This window comes from Bos grunniens, chromosome 25 (assembly GCF_055505025.1).
Source record: "Bos grunniens cultivar Pamir isolate PY7600 chromosome 25, Bosgru_T2T1.0, whole genome shotgun sequence".
Classification (NCBI taxonomy): Eukaryota; Metazoa; Chordata; class Mammalia; order Artiodactyla; family Bovidae; genus Bos; species Bos grunniens.
Window position 1 is genome coordinate 32,070,413 of NC_141189.1, and position 22,602 is coordinate 32,093,014.

Consider the following 22,602-nt stretch of genomic DNA (forward strand, 5'->3'; position numbering starts at 1 on the left):
AAAACGGTTGGCAGTTTCTTATAAAGCTAAATGTGCAAATGTCATACAACCCAGAAACTGTGTTCTGGAGTACTTATCTCAGAGCAACGAAAGCTTAGGGTCACAGCAATAACCTGTACATAAATGTTTCCAGAAGCATTATTTGCAGTAGCAAAAACCTGAAAACAGCCCAGACATCCTTCAGGGGATAAACAGACTGTGGTGCATCCAGACCAGAGAATACTACTTGGCAATACACTATTGATACATGCAACAGTCTGGATGAATCTCAAGGAAATTACCCTGATTGGGGAAAAAAAAAAAAAGCCAGTCCCAAAAGGTTACACACTGCACGATTCTATTTACATAACATTCTTAGAATGACAAAATTTTAGAACTGGAGAAGAGAGTGGTAGTGGCCAGGAATTAGGGACGGGGATGGAGGGGACAGGAGGGAGGTGGGTATGGTTAAAAATAAGAAAAGAAAAAACAGGAGGAACCCTGTGGTGATTAAATTATATCTGTATCTGTGGTGGGGACACGTGAACCTACAGAGTGATAAAACTGCACAGAGCTAAACACACCCACACAAGTGAAATCAGCAAAATTTGAAATACCTACCATCCAAGAATCTTACAAGGTAAGACCACTGGAGAAAAGTGAGTAAAAGATAAATGGGATCTTTCTATTTCTTACAATTGCCTATGCCTCCATAATCATCTCACAATTAGAAGCCGAAATAAACAAATATAAAAGCATGAGAAGGCAAAAACAGACATATACACAACAACCATCTCTGCTGTGGCATTGTTATAACAGTAAAAGCAGAAACAAAACTAGACACAGCCTGAACGCCCACTAACAGGAAAACGCTAATAAGTTACAGGACCGCCACACGACCAAACACTAGGTAGAAATTTTCAAAGAATGAGATGCCAAATCTAAACAACCTACGCAGCACCTTTCTCCACACATTTTAAGGCCTCGGAAATCCAGGTGCGCCTCACAGTCGATGGAACTACCCAATGAAAACCGGCACTGGCTGTCCTTTATTACGGAGACGCCATTGACGGCAGGCTGCACCGTTATGTTACCCAGTGACCTGGAACAAGGTCCATAATACATGCCCAGGTTTTTGTTTCTTTTTTAAATCAAGTTACAGAGTAACAGACATGGTAGGATTCTTATCTGAAGGAGGAAGAAGAGAAAGAGGAAGAGGAGTGGGCTTCAGTTATTTGCATCATCTACATTCATGTGAGAGGATGGAAGCATCCTTGGCAACTCAGGCCAGCACGTCTAGAGAAGGGTAATGAGGGCTGGGAGGTGAGGCTGGGCTGCTCACCCACAGCATAGCAGCGCCAACACGCGAGGTTCTCGCCCACTCCTTGCTGAGCCAGGGGTCCGTGGGCCAGTGAGTCAAATCAGCGCCATGCTCTCAATCAGTCCTCCCTGCTTTGGCCCAGAGCGTCCTCTCGCTGTGCTAGGTAAATGGGACGCCAGTAAACGGCAGACCAGGGATAAAGAGCCAAAAAGATCTCTGAGAAAGGTGGCACCCGTCTAGAAGAAACTAAAACTGGTTTTAATTTTATCCCAGGAACTATACAAAGATAAATCCCAGAAGGATCAAAGGCTTAACTGTAAACAGTAAAAATCTTACAGGAAAATGTTAAAGACCACACGCACACTCCAACGTTGAGGAAGATCATAAAACACTGAAAACCCAGAAACTGGCAGGTTAGTATATGGACCAGTAAAGAAACATTTAATTGTGTAAAGAATTTTAAGGACTTCCCTGGTGGTCCAGTGGTTGAGAATCTGCCTGGCAATGCAAGGGACACAGGTTCGATCCCTGGGGCTGGAAGATTCCACATGCCTTGGGGCAACTAAGCCTGTGCGCCACAACTGCTAAAGCCCGTGCACCCAGAGCCTGTGCTCTGCAACCAGAGAAGCCACTGCAATGAGAAGCCTGCTTGCTGCAACTACAGAAAGCCCACACGCAGTAATGAAGGCCCAGAACAGCCAAAAATAATTTTTCTTAATTTCAATGTAGTATTATAATAGATAGTATTATCTGTGCTTACAAAGTTAATGGACAGATCTGAAAAATATGTGCAATGCAAAAAAACAGGTGAAAGGTTAATTAATTACTGTAATACACAAAGAGCTCTCACAAACTGATAAGGGGACAAATAATCCAACAGGAAACAGGGCAAAGAATATGAAGCTCCTCTGCACAAAAGAGCAAAGTCAAATAGCCAACAAACATTAAAAAAAATAAAAAAACTGAAATTCACTGGCAATCAACAGATGCAAATTACAATGACAAGTGAGCCACCTCTTTTCACCCATCAGACTGACAGAACTTCAAAACAACACTCAAAACTATTATTAGAAAGGAAGAAAAGGGCAGTTTCATGCACTACCAGTAGAAGATTTTTAGAAAGATACCTGACCACAACTGTTAAAAATAAACGCATTCTCTATGGCCCGGCAACTCAGCTCCGGGAAATCTCTGCCAAACAAACAAAACCCTCAATACATGAGAAAAGATGCTCAAGGATGTCTACTGTTGCACTGTCCACAGTAGTAAAAATTGGACTTAAAGTCAGTATTACTTCGTAGGCACCTGTTGGTACGTTTCACATAATACAATATAGTGAAGCTTTTTAAGAAGAATTTTTAGAACTCTAACTTGGAAAGGATTTGACAGGATAGTGCCAAGAGAGAAAATACAGATGCAGAACATTATATATAATTGAATTTTTGGAAGACAGTGTGTACGTGTGTGTGTGTATACACATGTGTATTTTATTTCTAAGAATGTGGAGAAATACACAGAACAAATGATTCTTGATCATTAACATAAGTTATCCAGAGGGAAGGAGAAGAGATGGGATAGGAAAAAAGAGGGGGAGGGAAAAAAAAAAAAAGCAGGTAACAAAGAACCGGAAAAAAATGCAAGCTTGGTAACAGTGAAAACCCACAAGCCAACAGTTTTCAAGATACTATTAGGCCTGAGGATGGCAGATGGGCATGTAAAAAGAAATAAGATGAATGTTCTACCAGAGGAACCCGCAACTGGAAAAATAACCTATTTTTAAATGAGTTAAATCATTTCTGACCATTGTTAAAAGTTACTAAAATAAATACAGTAACTGGATTTCCCAGGCGGTCCAGTGGTTAAGACTCTGCACTTCCAGTACAGGGAGCGTGGGTTCAGTCCTTGGTTGGGGAACTAGGATTCCACAATCTGCACAGCTTGGCCAAAAAAAAAAAGACAAAAGAAACACAAAACTATAGGAACCTCCCTGGTGGGACTCAGTGTAGCCAAACAAATAAATAAATATTAATTTATTAAAATACACACATATAAAAACACAGCAACTGTCTTCTCTGGGGTAGACAGACCCTCCAGCTTTGGTCCAGATGCAAACACCTGCTTGCCCTTGGGATTCTTTTGGCAGATGAGGAGCTTCAAAGTCAGGGATGGGAGGTGAAAGCTGAGAAGGAATCAGTCTAGGGAGCTGATAAATCAAAAGGGAAAAAGAGGATGGAGAAAGCCAAGAGACCCTCAGTGCAGAAGGACTGAATAAATGGGAAATGAGGAAGCAGAGACGTGCCATCAGGTCCAGTGGCCAATGGATCTCCCAGTTGGGTCAGAGTCCATAACCTGGAAGAAAGAAAACTCCACACCAAAAGCTTCCTTTCAACAAACAATACAGTCACAGATGCAGAAAACAAACTTACAATTACTGGGCAGGGGGAGGTGGGGGGTTGTGAGGGAGAGATAGAGTGGAACCGGTGTATATATTACTCTACATAAAATAATAATAAGGACCTATTGGATAGCACAGGGAACTCTACTCAATATTCTGTAATGACCTATATGGCAAAAGGACCTAAAAAAGAGTAGATAGATAGATAGACAGATGGACTTCCCTGGTGACTCAGTGGTAAAGAATCGCCTGCCAGTGCAGGAGATGTGGGTTCAACCCTGGGGTCGGGAAGATCCCCTGGAGAAGGAAATGGCAACCCACTTCAGTATCCTTGCCTGGGAAATCCTCTGGACAGAGGAGCCTGGCAGCAGGTTACAGCCCATGCAGTTGCAAAGAGTCAGACACAATTTGGAGACAAAACAAAAAACAACATATATTCACAAAAGTGAATCAGTTTGCCTGACACCCGAAACTCACACAACATTGTAAATCAACTGTACTCCAATAAGAAACAAAGAAACAGGCAAGATGCAGGCCACCCCGCAGTATAGATACATCTTTGGGAAAGCAAAGGTGGATCAGAATAAAATTTGCAGCCTATTATTAGAGCCCCCCAAAATGCTGTTTTTAAAAAAAATAAACTAAATCTAAAACAATACACATTTGTTCTGGTTTCTGGCCATACCTTAGAGCCAGAGCATTTAGGTCTCATCCCCCGGTCAGTCAGCCTCATCCAGGCTCACCCTAAGCTTTCTGTCCCTTCTCCCAACGCCATCACCTCTATTCGGCTTCCTCGTCCACTGCGCAGAGCAGCCCCCTCTCACTGCAACCCCGACCCCATCTCCCTGGCCCACCCCCCTGGCTGCTGATCAGAAGCCACCCTCCTGAAATGCGAACCTGACACCATTTTCCTTCCTGCCACATTCTGCTCGGGTTACATGACGATTTCAGGGGGACCATAAAATGACATTTTCAGGTTAATCATTTTACTATGACAAGAAAAATATTTCAGCAGCCATCAATCTGTGATTTCACTGACAAGACCTGAGTAGAAAAGGGAGGCCTTAAAATTCCACCTCAAGCCCATCTCTGGCACAAACAGTACAGGGGAGTGGCAAAAATTGTGAAAATCTTATACAAATAGCCATAGTTTAAAAAATAATACTCTATCGGATAAAGTACAAATGCTTCCCTATAACAGCAAGTCAAGAATCTATTGACTTTCCAGCCAAACTTCCGGCACAAACAACACACCATCCACAATCCCAAGACTTTCTCTCACACCCCTGCATTTGCCACTCCTGCTGCCTGGAAGTCCCATCCTGCCCATCTGACAACTGAAGACCCTGCTCGCCTCTCGAGTCTATACTACGTAATTATTACTACAGGCCACCGTGACTGTCTGCAGTTTACAGGTCCACTGCCCAGGCCCAACTCTGAGTTCCTTCAGAACGGCAGCCATCTCACCCAGCTTACAGCGCCAATGCCAACTCAGGGACTACAAATAAGTATCTGCTGAATGAAGGAATTAACGAGAATCATTCTAGCCTTTAGTTTCCAAATTAGCCAAAATACTGGTATGTCTAGTCACAGGAAGAAAATGTATTGCACTTAGTAAGTTCTCACTGGGTGTGTCAAGCAAACACTATTATATCTAATCCTCACTTCAATCCCAGGAAGTTGATACCATGATCATCACCTAATTTTTTTAATTATCTGTTTATCTATTTTATTTTATCTATCTCTATTTATTTTTGGCTGTGCTGAGTCTTCATTGCTGCGAGGGCTTTTCTCTAGTTGCCATGAGCAGGAGCCACTCCCTAGTTGTGGTCTGTGAACTCTCACTGTGGTGGCTTCTCCTATTGTGCAGCGTGGTCTCTAGGGCACAGGCTCAATAGAATGGAGCACTGGCTTAGCTGTTCCACGGCATGTGGGATCTTCTCGGACTAGGGATTGAAGCTGAGCCTCCTGCATTGGCAGGCAGATTCTTTACCACTGAGCCACCAGGAAAACCCTCATTATCTAATTTTACAGATGCTGCAAGAAAGGTCTTGCTGCTGCTGCTGCTGCTACTGCTGCTGCTGCTAAGTCGCTTCAGTGTGTCCAACTCTGTGTGACCCCACAGACGGCAGCCCGCCAGGCTCCCCCGTCCCTGGGATTCTCCAGGCAAGAACACTGGAGTGGGTTGCCATTTCCTTCTCCGATGCATGAAAGTGAAAAGTGAGAGTGAAGTCGCTCAGACTCTTAGCGACCCCATGGACTGCAGCCCACCAGGCTCCTCCATCCATGGGATTTTCTAGGCAAGAGTAATGGAGTGGGGTGCCATTGCCTTCTCCGGCAAGAAAGGCCTAGAGATGCCACATGTGTGCATGCTAAGAGGCTTCAATCGTGTCTCTTTGCAACCCTATGGACTGTAGCCTGCCAGGCTCCTCTATCCATGGGATTCTCCAGGCAAGAATACTAGAGTGGGTTGCTCTGCCCTCTTCCAGGGAATCTTCCTGACCAAGGGATCGAACCGAGGTCTCCTACATCTCCTGCACCGTCAGGCAGATTCTTTACCACTAGTGCCACCTGACTTAGCCCATGTGTACAACTGGTGGTCTGTGGACTGGGTGAGCATGAAGATAAGTATGCCTGACTCCAAAGCTCACCCTTCACACCAACACCTCTCTCCACAGCAGGATGGTGGCGATGACGGTGATGATCGTGCTGAAGCGTGATTCCCTATGGGCCTAGCACTGCTCTCAACGATTATCAATATAAAAACACAAGTATTTATTAAAATTCAGATGGAAATGTGCTCAGATTTGCTAAATGCCCTAGGGCTCCTCCCATTTGCTAAAAATAATCTTTCCCCAAAAAGAAATCAATTCATTTGATTCATGGAGTAAAATGAAAGCAAATGCAATACAGAACCATCCCCTACTAGAGCCTCAAGGTGGAAAGCAAGTGCTCAGGCAGCGGAGATAAGAAATCCAATTAATGAACCCCAGGGGGTTTTGCCAGGATGAGAATTAGAATATCCAGTCAACACCTCAAACCGCTAAGAGGCTGGTAAATCTGTGACAAACTGAACATTAAAAAAAAAAAAAATGACGAACATCACATGACGAACATTTAAAAGAGGAAAAGGAATGTCTGAAAAAGCCATTCAGTTTCATAAGTGTCCAGAGGACCGCACAGGACAGTTTTCAACAGTGTCTAAGAAATAACATTAGGGAACAGCAAAGGGCAGCTGGTTTCGTTCTTTAGCTTCCTAAAAAGTTCAACACAGTTTCGAATTCCTTAACAGGTGAAGAAAAATCTCAGGTGGCTCAGTGAAGAATCCGCCTGCCAGTGCATAAGATGCAGATTCAATTCCTGGGTTGGGAAGATCCCCTGGAGAAGGAAATGGCAATCCACTCCAGGATTCTTGCCTGGGAAATTCCCTGGACAGAGGAGCCTGGTGGGCTACAGTCCACGAGGTGGCAAAAGAGTTGGACACGACTGAGTGACTGAATACCAACCAAGAAAAATCACCAAAACAAGAACTCTTCCCTGGCATGTTTTGGAAGGAGAATGCTTCCCTCTGATTTCTTCTGACATAGTCACATGCTGCTGCTTCTAAGTCGCTTCAGTCATGTCTGACTCTGTGCAACCCCATAGACGGCAGCCCACCAGGCTCCGCAGTCCCTGGGATTCTCCAGGCAAGAACACTGGAGTGGGTTGCCATTTCCTTCTCCAATGCATGAAAGTGAAAAGTGAAAGTGAAGTCGCTCAGTCGTGTCCGACTCTTAGCGACCCCATGGACTGGAGCCTACCAGGCTCCTCCACCCATGGGGTTTTCCAAGAGTACTGGAGTCACAAAAATCTACGCTGTCTAAACAAGGCAAATACCCAAAGCCAACTCATTGCCACCCACAATGGAAGAGACCCATGTGCAGAGAATATTTACCAAGCGTCAAGACACTTCACAGAAAATTATAATGGCAGTGAAAACTGAAAGTAAAAGTGTTAGTCACTCAGTTGTGTCCAATTCTTTCTGATCCCGTGAACTGTAGCCCACCAGGCTCCTCTGTCCATGGAATTTCCCAGGCAAGAATACTGGAGTGGGTAGCCATTCCCTTCTCCAGGGGATCTTCCTGAGCCAGGGATCAACCCTGGGTCTCCTGCATTGCAGGCAGATTCTTTACCATCTGAGCCACTAGGGAAGCCCAACAGCTAACAATTGCTAGAAACTTACTAGCCACCAGGCACTAACCTAAGGGCCGCACAGCTCTATGGAGTGAATATTATCACTACTCTCCCCATGTACAGACGAGAACACTGAGGCACAAGGAAATCAGAAACTTGTCCATAGTCCAACACAACCAGGAACTGGCAACACCAGGATTCGAGCTCTGAGCTCCATATCCCACGCTCACTCTGCTGCCCCCTGGTTTGGGTTGCTCTTTCTAATTCCACAGGAAACGTTAGCATGTTCTGTAATCCCACGTGGGAAGAAGATGCACCTGTGGAGCACCAGCGTATGTAGTCTTCACAGGGACTTCAGCACCGGCTAGTTCTTAAGCCATTCTTTCTAGAAGGCAAACTATTCAAAAGATACGTTACTGCCTCCCCACAGGCCAGTGTGACTGATGGAATGAGCAATCAGTTTAATGAAGCACAAGAATGTGTCCTTGTCCTTAGGAGGAAACAGAGCAGGAGAACAAGGCCAACAGAGGAGAAATGAGCGCAGGATGGAGCCTTATGACCACCACCTCTTCCTCCCGAGAGGGTTACCGAGGACAAAGTCTGATGAGGAAAAAACAATGCCTGACTGTCACTTGCCTTCCTATCAACGCTGTTTTATACTTCATGCGAGGGCTGCTGCATCTTGCCGTGTCATCTTGCAAAACCAAACAAATCTCTCACACAGACACAGACATGCTTTGCAATCGGGGTTTTAGCCAAAGAATACTGAACATCATGTAGCCCTGGCCAGTTCTCTCTTTCCTCAACTTCAGTTATCCATGGAGAACTCGGCCACTTTTGTCATTTGTGAGGGTTTTTCTTTTTCTTTTCCTGGGTTTTTTTTTTTTTTTTTTTTGATCTGGACCATTTTTAAAGTCTTTAGAGAATCTGTTACAACATTGCTTCTGTTTCATGTTTTGGTTTTTTGACCATGAGACATGTGGGATCTTAGCTCACAGACCAGGAATCAAACCCTCGCCCTCTGCAGTGGAAGGTAAAGTGTTAGCCACTGGGCTACCAGCGAAGGCCCTGGGGATGTTTCTATTATTTACTTGTCTGGAGTCCAACTCACTTTTTCCATGTGTATAAACCTGTTTTAAAGGGAAAACCTCCATCACTGTTCCAAGTGGAAAGCCAGCACCGTGGGCCCTCGACAGGGTAGCACCTTCTGCCCCAAGCACCACTTCAGACACCAATCACAAGTCCAGACTGTCCCCTGCGCTTCTGACTGACCAGTTACGTATCTCAGGGGTTCCCATGACCTCCTCCTTGGGTTCAATTAATTTGCTAGAGAAGCTCCCAGAACTGAGAGAAACCTTTTATTTACTAGATTACTGGTTTTTTAGAAAAGGATATAACTCAGGAACAGCCAGACAGAAGAAAGGCATGGGAAGAGAGCACAGGGCTTCCAGTGGCCCACTCCCCCAGGGGCCCACTCCCCCAGGGGGCCACTCCCCCACAGGGCCACTCCCCAGGGGGCCACTCCCCAGGGGGCCGCTCCCCAGGGGGCCGCTCCCCCAGTGGCCCACTCTCCTTGCACCTGTAAGTGTTCACTGACCCAGAGGCTCTCTAAACCCCGGGATTTTTATGGAGGCTTCATTATACAGATTATTTGGTTAAATCATTGGCCACTGGCAACTGAACTCCATCTCCAGCCCCTCTCCCCTCCCTGGTAGTCTGAACTGGTAGTCTGAACTGGTGGTTCTGAACTGGTGGTCTGAACTGGTGGTCCCTGGTAGTTCTGAACTGGTGGTCCCAGGTTGGAACTGAAAGTTCCAACCCCTTAATCATGTGGTTGGTCCTCCTGGCAGCCAGGCCCCAACCTCGAGTGCTTTCCAAAGTCACTACATTAACATTACAAAAGATACCTTTCTGGCTCTCATTGCTTTGGAAATTTCAGGGGTTTTAAGAGCGTAGGACCAGAAGCGATGGAGCAATAATGCATATTTCTTATTATAAATCAGAGTATGACAGTAGATCTAACTCTTGAACTTAGAGAGGTGAGAGATGCAGCTGGAAAGGGGAAGGGATAACATTCGAAGCCCAGCTGTGCAGGGCAGCCAACAGCCCCTAAGATGTCACCCTCAGTGTCACATTCTGCCATCGCCGCCTCTATATTCCCTGGTGGACACAAAGTCATCTGAGGGGCAGAAACATGTCAGAAATACTCTGGAAGCCCCAGTGTCGAGCACAGAATGTTACACCAAGCAGGTGCTCAGTAACTCAGTGTTGGGCTTCCTTGGTGGCTCAGGGAGAGAGAACCCGCCTGCCGATGCAGGAGATGCAGGTTCGAACCCTGGGTCTGGAAGATCCCCTGGAGGAGGGCATGGCAACTCCAGGATTCTTGCCTGGAGAATTCCATGGACAGAGAAGCCTGGCAGACTACAGTCCATAGCGTCACAAAGACTCGGACATGACTGAAGTGACTCAGCACACACACACACACATACGCACAAGCACTTTTAGATGTCAGGTACTATGGAAGCAGCGTGAGCAAACCAGGCTTCTCTCCTTCTTCTCCTCTAGTTGAGCAGACAGATATAATGCATTCATCCCACAGAGGTTTATAGCCTCAAATGGTACAGAGCCGGGTCAGCACAGTACAGCCTGAGGACAAATCCGAGCCTTAACAGCAAGAGTCTGCCAGTCCCCGATAGAGAGCGAGGAAAACAGCCCAGGCGGCCAGGGCTGGAGAAGAGTGTGGACGATTCATATCAGGGACCTGGAAGGCTTCCCTGAAAAATGACTGAAAGGCTTTAAGAACAAAAAACAAAAACCAGAAAAGGCCAGGCCAGGGTGGCAGGGCAAAGAGCCAGGGGAGAGCTAGGGGGCCCTCCAGGTCTTTCAGCATGTGGGTCGTTTTCCCAACAGCAAAGAGAAGGCAGTGGAAGGTTTTCCGTGGAGGTGGGGGGGGGGGGCCGTGATGGACGGGAATCTGCTTCTGCAGAGCCCGCTGGATGCAGAGGAGGCAGGGCAAGACAGGAGACGGGGGAAGGTCCACAGCGGCCGCCCTGTGAGCCATGGGGTGACCGCGATGGGCTACAGCTGGGGGGCTGGAGAAAAGCCAATGGACTTGAGATCCATCCTGGTGCCAGGCTGTCTGAAGGGGTGCAGAGAGAGGCGAATCACCTTTCTTTCTTTTCAGACCTCACGACAGTGGCTTTAAAACGGTCACTGACTTTCCCTCGAGGTTAGACTTTCTCACCAAATAAGGACAATGATGTGGCCTTTCCTACACAAAGGTGGTGCCACCTCTAGCCAGACACACGGCAAGAGGGACTAAGACTCAGGTATTGAGAAGGAACCCTTTAGAGGGGAAAAAACAAAAAAATTTAACCTAGCTCACAACCAATGAAATCGCTAAATGTGATATAACACAGAAAGAACAGATTTTGGAGCCCAAGAAACTAGGGTCCAAACTTCAACCCTAACATTGCCAAGATGGTACACTGAGGCTGTATTAGCTTCCCTCTCCGAGCTTCTGTTTTCTCATCTGTGAAGAAAGAGTTATGCTCCTCCTGGGGCTGCCCTGAGACTAAGAGTCAACACAAACAAGGAGCGGCAGGAACAGTCAGAGACAGTAACTATCATTATCATGATGAAGCAGGGTCTTGCTGGAAGCCGGAAACCACAGGTATTGATACCACAGAAGGAATTAACTTTGTAAATTCTACTATAAAATACAACAGTTTACAGAATAAAAGTTATAATGGTAAGCTCTACTATATAAGAACATGTTCATCTAACATTCAGAGATGGCTTCTCTAAGGAAATAAAAAGCATAATTACAAAAAAAAGTGATACAGAACTCCTGACTACATACACCCACGCACCCATACACACACACACACACACACACACACACACATCTACCTCCTGGTTCAGGAGATCAAGGACTCCCGTTCTCATGCAGGTGACCCTGGTCCCAAAAGGAGGACCCCTGCACTGATGGAGACCAGGCCCCATAGTAGGCCCTCAGGAAGAACTGAAGCAATCAGTTGATTTAATGATCTAATGCCACAAACATGTAGAGAACCTCAAGAGTGACAGGCACAGAACGTCTGTGCAAAATACTCAGAAAGAAATGGAGAAACTGCCCCTTTGCCCTCCAAGCTCACAGATCTTTACACCCTTGACCATGTGTGGTAGGAAGCCAGGCACACAATCAACCAGGCAACGGATCTCCCTGAGCACCTTCTAGATGCTTTCAGGCTGAGGATGCACCTTGAACAAGACAGCCAAACCTCTCTGCCTGCAGAGTGGACACTGTGGTATGGGGAAACTGGAGGAAATGAAATAAAAAATTTAAAAAGCACAATATACAGTCGTTAGTTGGTGCTGTGGAGAAAAACTGAGCAAAGAAGAGGCAGAGACTGTAGGGGTGAGGGGTAGAATTTTAAATCTGCACTGGTTTCAAAAAGTCCCTATAAATCCATGAAAATGTAGCACTGCACGCTCTGCTCATGCTGGTAAGTGCCAAGAGAAGAGCAAGGGTTGGAGGGACAGAGGAGGAACTGGCTGGGCTGGGCGGGTCAGGCTCAGAGGGAAAACTCACGTCTCTAGATTGAGACGAATGCTGAGCAGTGAGTTCCCGCCCATCTCTTCCTTTTCAGGAATGTTCCTCCTGCTCTTCCCTAGCTGCAGAGCACAAATCAGCCTTGAACGTCACTGGGCATTTCCAGCAAATGCCTGTATGTCCTACACAAGCTTATTCAGTCATGTCAGCCTTTCCTGGGTCATGAAGGTCAATGGCCATTTTTAGGACTTTTTTTAATTATAAAAGGGACACATGATCACAGTATAAAATGTGACAAAATATCAGAAAGGATACAGGTTCCCAACAGTCTTAATTTAACCTCAACATGATCTCTATCTACATTCTGGTATGTTTTTCGCCAGAGTCGTCTAACACATGGAGGATCACTCTGCATCCATATTAACTCTGAATGCTGCTCTCTTAATTTTTACTAAATATATTACTTTTAAATTCCTAGATTTGCATTTTGCTGCTTATAACAAATTCTGTATGGACATCCATGTAATGGGCTATAGAACATTCAAACTACTGATGCACTATGCTTCATTATTCACCATTTCCCATTTGTTGAGCCTTCAGATTTCTGAGTTTCCATCATTATAAATTACTGTGAAAATAACTTCATGTGGAAAGGCATTTCAAGTAATTCCCTCAGAGAAGATTCCTAGAAAGAGGATGGCAGGGAGCTGGGAGCACTTTAGACAAGCAGTCACTGTATAGACCTACACCGCCCCCCCATCAAATGTAATTGTGATAGAGAAGAATTTTTGCTTTCTATTACAAGCTAATCACTAAAGGGATGTTACCTAGAAGTTTAAATTTCACATAATGGCCCATTTCTGGGAACCCTACTTCCCAGGTAATGAGCATTAAGCTAAAATACTTTGGTTTAGCTCATAGAAAACCTCCTGACCAGGACCACCAGTGAATGACCACAGGAAGAAGAAATTAACACATCCCTTTGGAGGCCAATGGGAACCCGTAAGTGTTTGACTTTATCCCCTCCCCTTTTATTATAAAAGGAGCCTGAATGCTAACTCAGGCAAGACAGTTCTTTGGAGACACAAGCCCAGCATCTTTTGGTTAGCTGGTTTTCTGAATCAAGCCGTTATTCTTTGCCCCAACAACTCGTCTCTCAATTATTGGCTTGCTGTCCAAACTCAACTTGGTAATGTAATCACCACCCCACTTGGCTGCCGTGGCAGAATATAAAAGCTGGTGAATCTCTGGCTACCTTTTTGGCCTTGAGGGTAATGGGTTTCAGAGGCTACATTATTTACCTGCTGTCGGAATCTGAGGCGATCTCCTTTCTTCCTCCAAAGCGGATCTGGCACTGCAGGAAAAAAAGAGTCGCTGAGATCAGCCATTAGGATGGACACACAAAACCACCTCCAGGGGCCTTTGGGGTCTGGGGGGACCCAGGGCCAGAAACTCTGGTGGCCAAATCAGGGCGTCCCCGAGTCCTGGGGGTCAGCCCAAGAAATGGGATGGCAGGCACCCCAGCCTTCCAGCCGCCATTTGAAGGAAGAAGCCCTTTTACCTCCCACTTGTACAGAAGGGAGCCTTGCACAAAGACAGCGCTAAGAGGAAAACAGAAGCCGTCTGCAGATTCTCTAGGAAGCTGCTTCTATCTGTCAGCAGCTGACTGTCAATAACGCAGAGCTCTTAACAGGCAATAATTAAAACTGCCACAAATCTGTGATGATGACGGGTCCCTTCTGACAGGGCCCAGAGTTGTTACGGCTGCTGTGAAGTTATGACAGCATAAATCAAGCTTCAAACAAGCCCTCTGGTTGTGCCGAATGACAATTTACCCAGGGAGGGTGCAAACAAAAGCAAACTTTTTTTTTTTTCTTTAACGGTGCTGAAATGTAGATAACATAAAATTTACCATTTCAACCATTTTGTCATGCAACTCAATTCACAATATTGTGCAACCATTACCACTCTCCACTACTCTCTTTCAAAGGTACAGAACCTTCACTGTGGGTAATAGGTTTACCAGATTCCTAAATTTATTACCACATTTGTGTGTAGGGGTGCGTGTGTGTGTATATAGAAATTTAAATGATACTTCGGTCAAAACTCACAGAACTGCACACTTAAAATTGGTATTTTTATTGTATGCAAATCACACCTCAATAAAGTTGGGTTTTATTTTTTTTCTTTCCAACTTGAAGAAATTTTAATTTCTTAATGAAGCTAAGAAATCATAGTGTATTTCACATGCATATAAAAAAATACACATAATAAACAAAACATGAAGTAAAAACTAGCAGGTTACCCAGTCCAATTAATCCTAAATTGAATAGAGTTTCAATCTCAACACTCAAGATATTAAAGAAAACTAAACTATTAAATTTTACGTATTGAGAAATTACTATTTGCCAACCACTGTAATAACTAAAGTTGGTTTTTAAAAGGCATATGTACAACACTTTCACCCTCCCAAGTAGTAATAATAGCTCTGGGTGGAAGATCCAAGTTATTTCTGTTTAACTGCTACACTTGAAGTGGTTGGACTTAACTCTTCATCTTATTTTGCATTCCATTTCTGGAGCAAAGAAAAAAAACTAATAATGTCAGCTCTGCATTTATTGGGGACCAGGCGCTGGCCATGGCCCTTTACCCCTTTAAGCAATTCCCTCCACAGCGCTATAGAGATGGGTGACCCAATTAAAGAGATGAAGGATGCTCAGAGAGGCTGGGTAAGTTGCCCCAGCACAGCTGTCAGGAGACAAAGCTGGCCTTCCAACCCAGCTACACCTGAGTCTGAGTCCTTTCTGCCATGCCTGGATGCCTCAAGGCTCGGGCAGATGCTAAATTCTCTGAGCTCACATCAACCCTTAACAGGCACTTCCATTAAAGGACATATTTATCTCCTTATATTGTGATGACACCAGTAATCACCAGTCGCCCCTTCTGAAATGTGAATTCCTAGGGCTGGATCCCAGCTCTGCTGCCTATTAACTATGACACTGGCAGCACGTTATTGGACCTGAGCTCCAGTTCTTCATTCCTTCATCTGTAAAATGGCAATAATTGCAAGAACCATCTCACAGGGTGGCTGGAAGGATTCGATGGAAAGCACTCAGCAGAGCACCAGACACACGATGAACGTGCAAGGAACGAGGCCTGCCGGGTGGTTGTAAGCAGACAACCTGATGCCAACCTTGTGTCAACACCCACTTCCACACCCAGCCAAAAGCCAGGCGCCAACTCAGCGTCAACCAAAGCAAGCAGAGCCCATCTGGAGACGCCACACGACCCTGAGCACGGCCTGGTTCCTGTGCTTGTGCTCACGGGGGCCCTGACTCCCAGCCAGCACTGCAGCGCCCTTAGAAAGTGAAAGTCACCCAGTGGTGTCCGACTCTTTGCAACCCTATGGACTATGCAGTCCATGGAATTCTCCAGGCCAGAATACTGGAGCGGGTAGCCTTTCCCTTTCCAGGGGATCTTACCAATCCAGGGATCGAACCCAGGTCTGCTTTGGAAATTCCCCAGCAGTCCAACGGTCAGGACCCTGCTCTCACTGCCGAGGGCCTGGGTTCAATCTGGGGATTTTAGTTCCTGCATTTTACTACAAGCCATGCAGCGCAGCACAAACAAACAAAAATAACTGCTTGGAAATAAGACTTTAAACCCACATTAATGCCCTTCTCAAAGGGACACCACCGAAGGATGGGGGTGGGTCCTCCGGGGGCTTTAGGATGTCAGGACACAGGAGTCCCTCTGTCCCCACCTCTGATCACTGTCACTTGCTGGGGGAAATAGTTAGCCTCCCAGATTCATGGCAGAAGTAGGTCTGTGTAGACAGAAGGGCAGAAATGACTTCTACGTTCATCATCTGACACTATGACTTGAACTCAAAGTCCAACATGCGCTTTCTTCTTACCTGTTTCACTGCATCCAGCAGTCGCTCCAGCAGAAACTGTCTTTTCATGTCATTGTTCTGTGTTCCTAGAAGGCAAGGGGCTTGATTAGTTCTGTTTGACATTTGCCTTCTACTAAGACTCTCTGAGATGTAGCATTTGGCTGTTCTCAGCCAGCATCAACTTTCTCTTTAATAAAATCAATAACAACACCAGGTATCAATAATCTGCACCAGTACAATGAGGTCTGACCCCTTTCCTATGACTATATCACAGGAAAGCAACTAAACTAGTGTTCCCCAAATCTGGATGACGTTTCTGGAATGATCTAACTTAAGGGTTTCTCAACCTTGGTGTCACTGACATGTGGATCAGATAACTCTCTGCGGCTGCCCTGTGAACTGTTAAGATATCTGGCAGCATCCCTGGCCTGTACCCATGAGATACCATTAGTGCGTATGCACACACATGCACACACGCACACACACACACACACCCTAGTTGTGGCAACAAAAATCTCCAGATTCTGCCAGACATCCTCTGAGGAACAAAACTGCCCCCAGTTGAGAAGCAATAGTCTAACTTAAAACATAGGTTTCCTAGTACGGCAGGCACTGCTGGTTGGCTGACCTCACCATCATCTCTAACACCATTTTCCCATGAAAACCCTAATTACTCAGCCTCTCTTGTAAGGCTGACCTTACAAAGCTCCAGCTGATGAGATGTAAGCAGAAGAGCGTTGGGAGGGGCCTGGGGGGAAAAGGACATATGCTAATAGCTTCATTCCTGCTTCCATCCCTCATGCCTGCATCCTAAACACACTGGAGGAAGCCAGAGCAGCGTCTGCAGGGAAGCCCAAGAGAATCACAAAGACACCAGCCCTGATGTCACTTTGCTGCTGAACCAAACTAGAAATCTGAGAGCTTTCACAGAACAAATCGTTCCATTTGTTCAAGCCCTGAACACTGAGTGGTTACTTACAGTCAAAGGCATTCCCGAATGATACACATGCCATACACCAAACTCCCATTTACGAGGGTGTGGGGCAAGGCCAATTCCATCTCCCCAGGTGGCTCAGTGGTAGTAACGAATCTGCCTGCCAATCCAGGAGATGCAGGAGAGGCGGGTTCGATTCCTGGGTTGGGAAGATCCCCTGGAGTAGGAAATGGCAACCTGCTCCAGTATTCTTGTCCATGAAGAATCCCACGGACAGAGGAGCCTGGTGGGCTACAGTCCACGGGGTTGCACAGAATCAGACACAACTGAGCAACTGAGCACAGACGCAGGCTAGGCCACTTCACAGGCCCAGGCAGAACACTGTCAGAACCACATCTGACGCTCCACAGGGGGCCCAGTGACTCCAATCCACAGAGACGTGGCTACGTATTATGATACACCAGACACTGGACACAACTGTTTCACAGGAGACCCAAATCTAGGGTTACAAGGCAAGTCAGTGTTGGGACTTCCCTGGTGGTGCAGTGGCTCCCAGTACAGGGGGCCCACGTTCAACCAGGGAACTAGATCTCACGTGCCACAACAAAAAGATCCTGCATGTTGCAGCTAAGACCTGGCACAGCCAAATAAACAGACAGATAAATAGCGTTTTAAAGAGAAAGCGAGATGGTCAGGGTTTCATCCAAGTCATGCCAGGGCCACCCAGTTGCTAACAACCGTGCCCATGTGCTGAGCACTTCCTGTACACCAGGCACCAAACTGAGTCCTCTGAGTGCGCTCCGTCCTGTAATTTTCATGACCACCCTACCAGCCAGGTATTAGGATCCCTGAATCGCAGATGGGGAAACAGAAGCTCAGAGAAGACAAGCAAGTGCACGCGCTGACCCACTCGACATTTGCTGAACTACTGGGTGCCAGGCAGTGTTCTAAGTGCCGGGGACACAGGAATTCAGTGGTATAAAAGAGCCATCTTCTCGTGGAGTGAAAATGCTATTAGGAAGAAACAAATGGCTCCTACGTAAACTAACAGAGGAGAAGGTGTTAGAGAGTCATACTAGGAAGAAAAACCAGATGAAGTGGAGAGACCGGGAGGAAGCTGGAGGGCCACGGCTGCCAGGGCAGCCGTGGAAAGTCTCTCTGCACACACGACACCCCAGCTGAGCCCTTTATAACGTGGAGGAGCAGTCATGGAAAGTTCTGAGAGACCAGCGTTCCAGGCGGAGCAAACAGCCAGGGAAGAGAGGCAAAAACAGCCTGGCTTCCATCTCCCAGGACCTGAAGGAAGTCTCCAGTGACTTAAGCAGAAAGCAGAAAAGGGGAAGCAAAGATCAGAGGCAGGCAGGGGCCAGTCACAAAGGCCTCATGGACCATGACAGTGGGTTCAGGTTTTTGCTCTAACTTGCACACTAGCAGTTGGAACCATGACCCTAACTGGAGACTGTGCCCCTTAAGGGCTATGTCAGGACTATCGCATGGGCTCTTGCCTTACCCCAGGCCTGGAGATTAAACCAGTCCATAGACTCTCTATAGACACACAGTAATAAAGCTGACTTCCCAAACACTGCCACTATAATTTTTTCTGGAAGAGGTCTTGAGAGAGGTCAGCCCACGCACCCTTCCCACCAGACCAGAGGCCATCTCGAAGCATCTTTCAGGATGGCTAGAAACCCCACCTGCCTGAGGGCCTCACACACACTTCTATCAACACACCCTGCTCCTCACGCAGCAGGAGGGCGAGTTTCCGCCCTTCTCCCTCTAACACCAGAATGGGGAAGGCAGCCTTGCTTTCTTCCTTTTTCCAAGTACTGCACCCAACAACTCTACTTGCCCTTGGGCGATGCCAACTGGAAACTTGACAAAGTTTTCCCCCCTGAAGTGCTTTTGCTGTTTTTTCTGATCATAAAAGTAATTCGTGTTTTAGAATTATCATACACAACCCAGCACTTCTGGGTGTATGCTCGAAAGAATTGAGAGCACGGTCCTGAAGAGCTACTTATATGCTTATGTTCATAGCAGCATTATTCACAGTAGCTAAAATGTGGAAGCAACTCCTGTGTACATCAACAGATGAATGGAGACGCAAAATGTGTCATGCACACACAATGCATATTATCCAGCCTTAAAAGGCAAGGCAACTCTGCAGTATGCTGCAACACAAATGAGCCTTGAAGAACATCACGCTAAGTGAAATAAACCAGACACAAAGAGATAAAACACTGCATGATTCCAATTACATGAGATACTAAGAGTAATCAAAATCATAAAGAAAGGAAGCATAATGGTGGTTGTCAGGGGAGGCGAGGGGAGAGAATGGGGGTTAGAGTTTCATAGTTACACATTTGGATTTTACAAGATGAAGAGAGGCCTGGGGATGGGCGGTGGTGACGGCCACACAACAGTCAGAAGGCATTTAATGCCACCAAACTGTACACTTAAAATGCTTAAGATGGGGACTTCCCTGGTGGTCCAGACTAAGACTCCCTGCTCCCAATGCAGGGGGCCCAGGTTCGATCCCCGATCAGGGAACTAGTCATGCCACAGCTAAAGATCACGTGTGCTGCAACTAAGACCCAAAGCAGCCAAACAAAATAAATAAAAATAAATATTAGGGGCTTCCGTGGTGGCTCAGTGGTAAAGTATCCACCTGCCAATGCAGGAGATGGGGGTTTAATTCCTGATCCAGGAAGATCCCACATGCCGCGGAGCAATGAAGCCCACATGCCACAACTACCGAGCCTGTGACCTAGAGCCCGGGAACCACAATCACTGAAGCCCAAGCACCCTAAAACCTGTGCTCTGAAACAAGAGAAGCCACCGCAATGAGAAGCCTTTGCATTGCAACTAGGGAGTAGGCCCCACTCATCACAACTAGAGAAAAAGCCCCACACAGCGACGAAGCCCCAGCACAGCCAAAAGTAAATAAATAAATAAATATTCCAAAAATGGTGAAGATGGCAAATTTTATGTTACCTGTATTTCACCACAATTTTTTTATAAAGTAATTCATGTGAGGAAATACAATAAACAAATCGTGGGAGGGGGGCGGGATTGACAAAGAAAATAAAAATCTCCATCATCTCCTTACTGATCATTGTTAGTGCAGTAATTCACAAGCTTTTACCTGCACACGAATCTGCTGGGGTCTTGGCTAAAAGGCAGGTTCTAATTCGAGGGCTGGGTGGGGCCTGGGACTCTGTATTTCTCACAAGCGCCCACGGGCCGCTGATGCTGCTGGTTCCCGACGCACACGGGAAGAGCGAGGACAGAGTGCCTACCCCTAGCGAAGACCCCAGAGCTTTCCTACAGAATCTGCAACCCTGCTTTCCTGGAGCCGCCAGCAGCCTTCCCTGCCTCACCCTGCAAAGCCTCTCCGCGGTGGAAAGAAAGCCTGCTCTCCAGAGAAACAGCCCACCACACACCCTCCCCAGACAAGAAGTGCACTTGAAGGAGACAATCCTGACCCCTGGTGGGGGGCCCATGACCATCCCAGCCCTGAATGGGATTAAGGGACCCGTGTCTCCCAGGGCAGGGGGAGCATGGGTGCCCTTGGCAACATTCACCGATGGCAGGAGGTGCCCAGGAGGCCCAGGGCCACGAGGCCCCGTGGAAGGAGCGCTGGAGGGAAGTTACAAGGTATCATGAGTTCTCATCCCGGCCAGGCTGCTTGCTGGCCCTGTGTCGGGGACAGTCACTTCCCTTCTCGGGCCACTGGTTTCTGCATGAGATCATACCCTCCGAGCTCTGCAGTCAGCAAACCTGGGGCCTCTGTTCTGAGACGGCAGGCAGAGCAAGCAATGCTACCGGGCTCTTTCAGCAATGCTACCGGGCTCTTTCCTACCTTCTCCAGGGACCAGAAGGAGCAGGAGCAGGTGCCCACCTACTGAGCCTCATGGTGGGCTAAGCCCATGAAGTGGCCAGCACCTAATCCTTCAGGGCTTCCCAGGTGGCTCAGAGGTAAAGAATCCACCTGCCAATGCAGAAAATGCGGGTTTGATCTCTGGGTTGGAAGATTCCCCTGGAAGGAAAAGGCAACCTATTCCAGTATTCTTGCCTGGGAAATCCCATTGACAGAGGAGTCTGGTGTGCTACAGTCCAGAGAGTCACACAGAGTCCGACACGACTGAGTGACTGGGTACACACGCACACACACACATCTAATCCTTCGCGAAGAAAGAAAGGTGGGCTCCACTGAACAGAGCACTGAGGCTGAGAGGGAAAGACCTTCACTCGTGGGCGGTGCTCATGGAGGGATTCTACTTCACGTCCACTGGTTCGGCCATCTGTTAAGACCTGCTCGCCCTCAACCTGTAAGAAGCCTGCAGTGACAGCCCCAGCGCCAATTCAGCAACGATTTCTCCATAAAATCCCAGCCTTTCTGCTTCCTTCCTTCTGCAACAATGGCCCTGAGTCAACACTATCAGTCAGATGAGCCAGAACAGGCTTCCTTTTCTTTAAAAAAAAAAAAAAAAAACTGGAGTAGAGTTGATTTACAATACTCTGTGAGTTTCGGGTGTACAGCAAAGTGACTCATAGAACAGGCTTCTTTTTAATTTCTTGTTGAAGTGAAAGTGTTAAGTCGCTCAGTCGTGACCGACTCTTTGTGACCCCATGGGCTGCAGCCCGCCAGGCTCCTTTGTCCAGGCAAGAATTTGTCCAGGAATTTTCCAGGCAAGAATATTAGAGTCGGTTGGCATTCCCTTCTCCAGGGGATCTTCCCGGCCCAGGGATCAAACCTGGGTCTTCTGCACTGCAGGTAGACTCTTTACCGTCTGAGCCACCAGGGAAGCCCAGTTTCTTGTTAGAGCACCATCAAAATGAAAATAGAAACTGAGAGGAGCCCTACAGAATGCCCTCCGGGGTCCACAGTGGTCCCCTGAAGCTCTAACTTAGAAATCACCTGCGATGAAAATCAGTCACCCGGTTCACGCGCCTCCCTGTTGTCTCTCATGTTTAGAAGCCTTCAGATCCTACACTAATTTTTTCCCACAAACCTCCAGCCTTCAGTGACCTCCTGGGGAGGCAGAGTAGGGGTTAAGAGTAGTGAAGGTCACCAGCTGTGTGACCATGAAAGTTACTTAACTTCTCTGCACCTCCCACAGTTAGTAAATGAGTGAACAGGTATCACGCATCTAGAACAGTGCCTGGTACACACCAAGCACTTTATACACGTTGACTATTGTTGGAGAAGGAATTGGCACCCCACTCCAGTATTCTTGCCTGGAAAATCCCATGGACAGAGGAGCCTGGTAGGCTACAGTCCATGGGATCGCAAAGAGTTGGACACGATTGAGCGACTTGACTTCACTTATTATTGTTCTGTTGTTGTGGG

The 22,602-nt window shown here is 46.8% G+C and overlaps 1 protein-coding gene across 4 annotated transcripts in view; it reads right to left on the bottom strand.

The window, feature by feature from the left end:
• Positions 1–22,602, bottom strand: part of SNX29 (sorting nexin 29) — a 591,305-nt gene that overhangs the window by 550,302 nt on the left and 18,401 nt on the right. For all 4 annotated transcript variants that reach the window (XM_086375716.1, XM_086375717.1, XM_086375714.1 and 1 more), the window contains 2 exons: positions 16,340–16,404; positions 13,725–13,777 (listed from right to left, as the gene is read on the bottom strand). Coding sequence is in view for 2 of the 4 variants with exons in the window: in XM_086375714.1 (XP_086231840.1) it covers positions 13,725–13,777; positions 16,340–16,404 (118 nt within the window). In the remaining 2 variants the exon portion in view is untranslated. The remainder of the gene's footprint in view (positions 1–13,724; positions 13,778–16,339; positions 16,405–22,602) is intronic.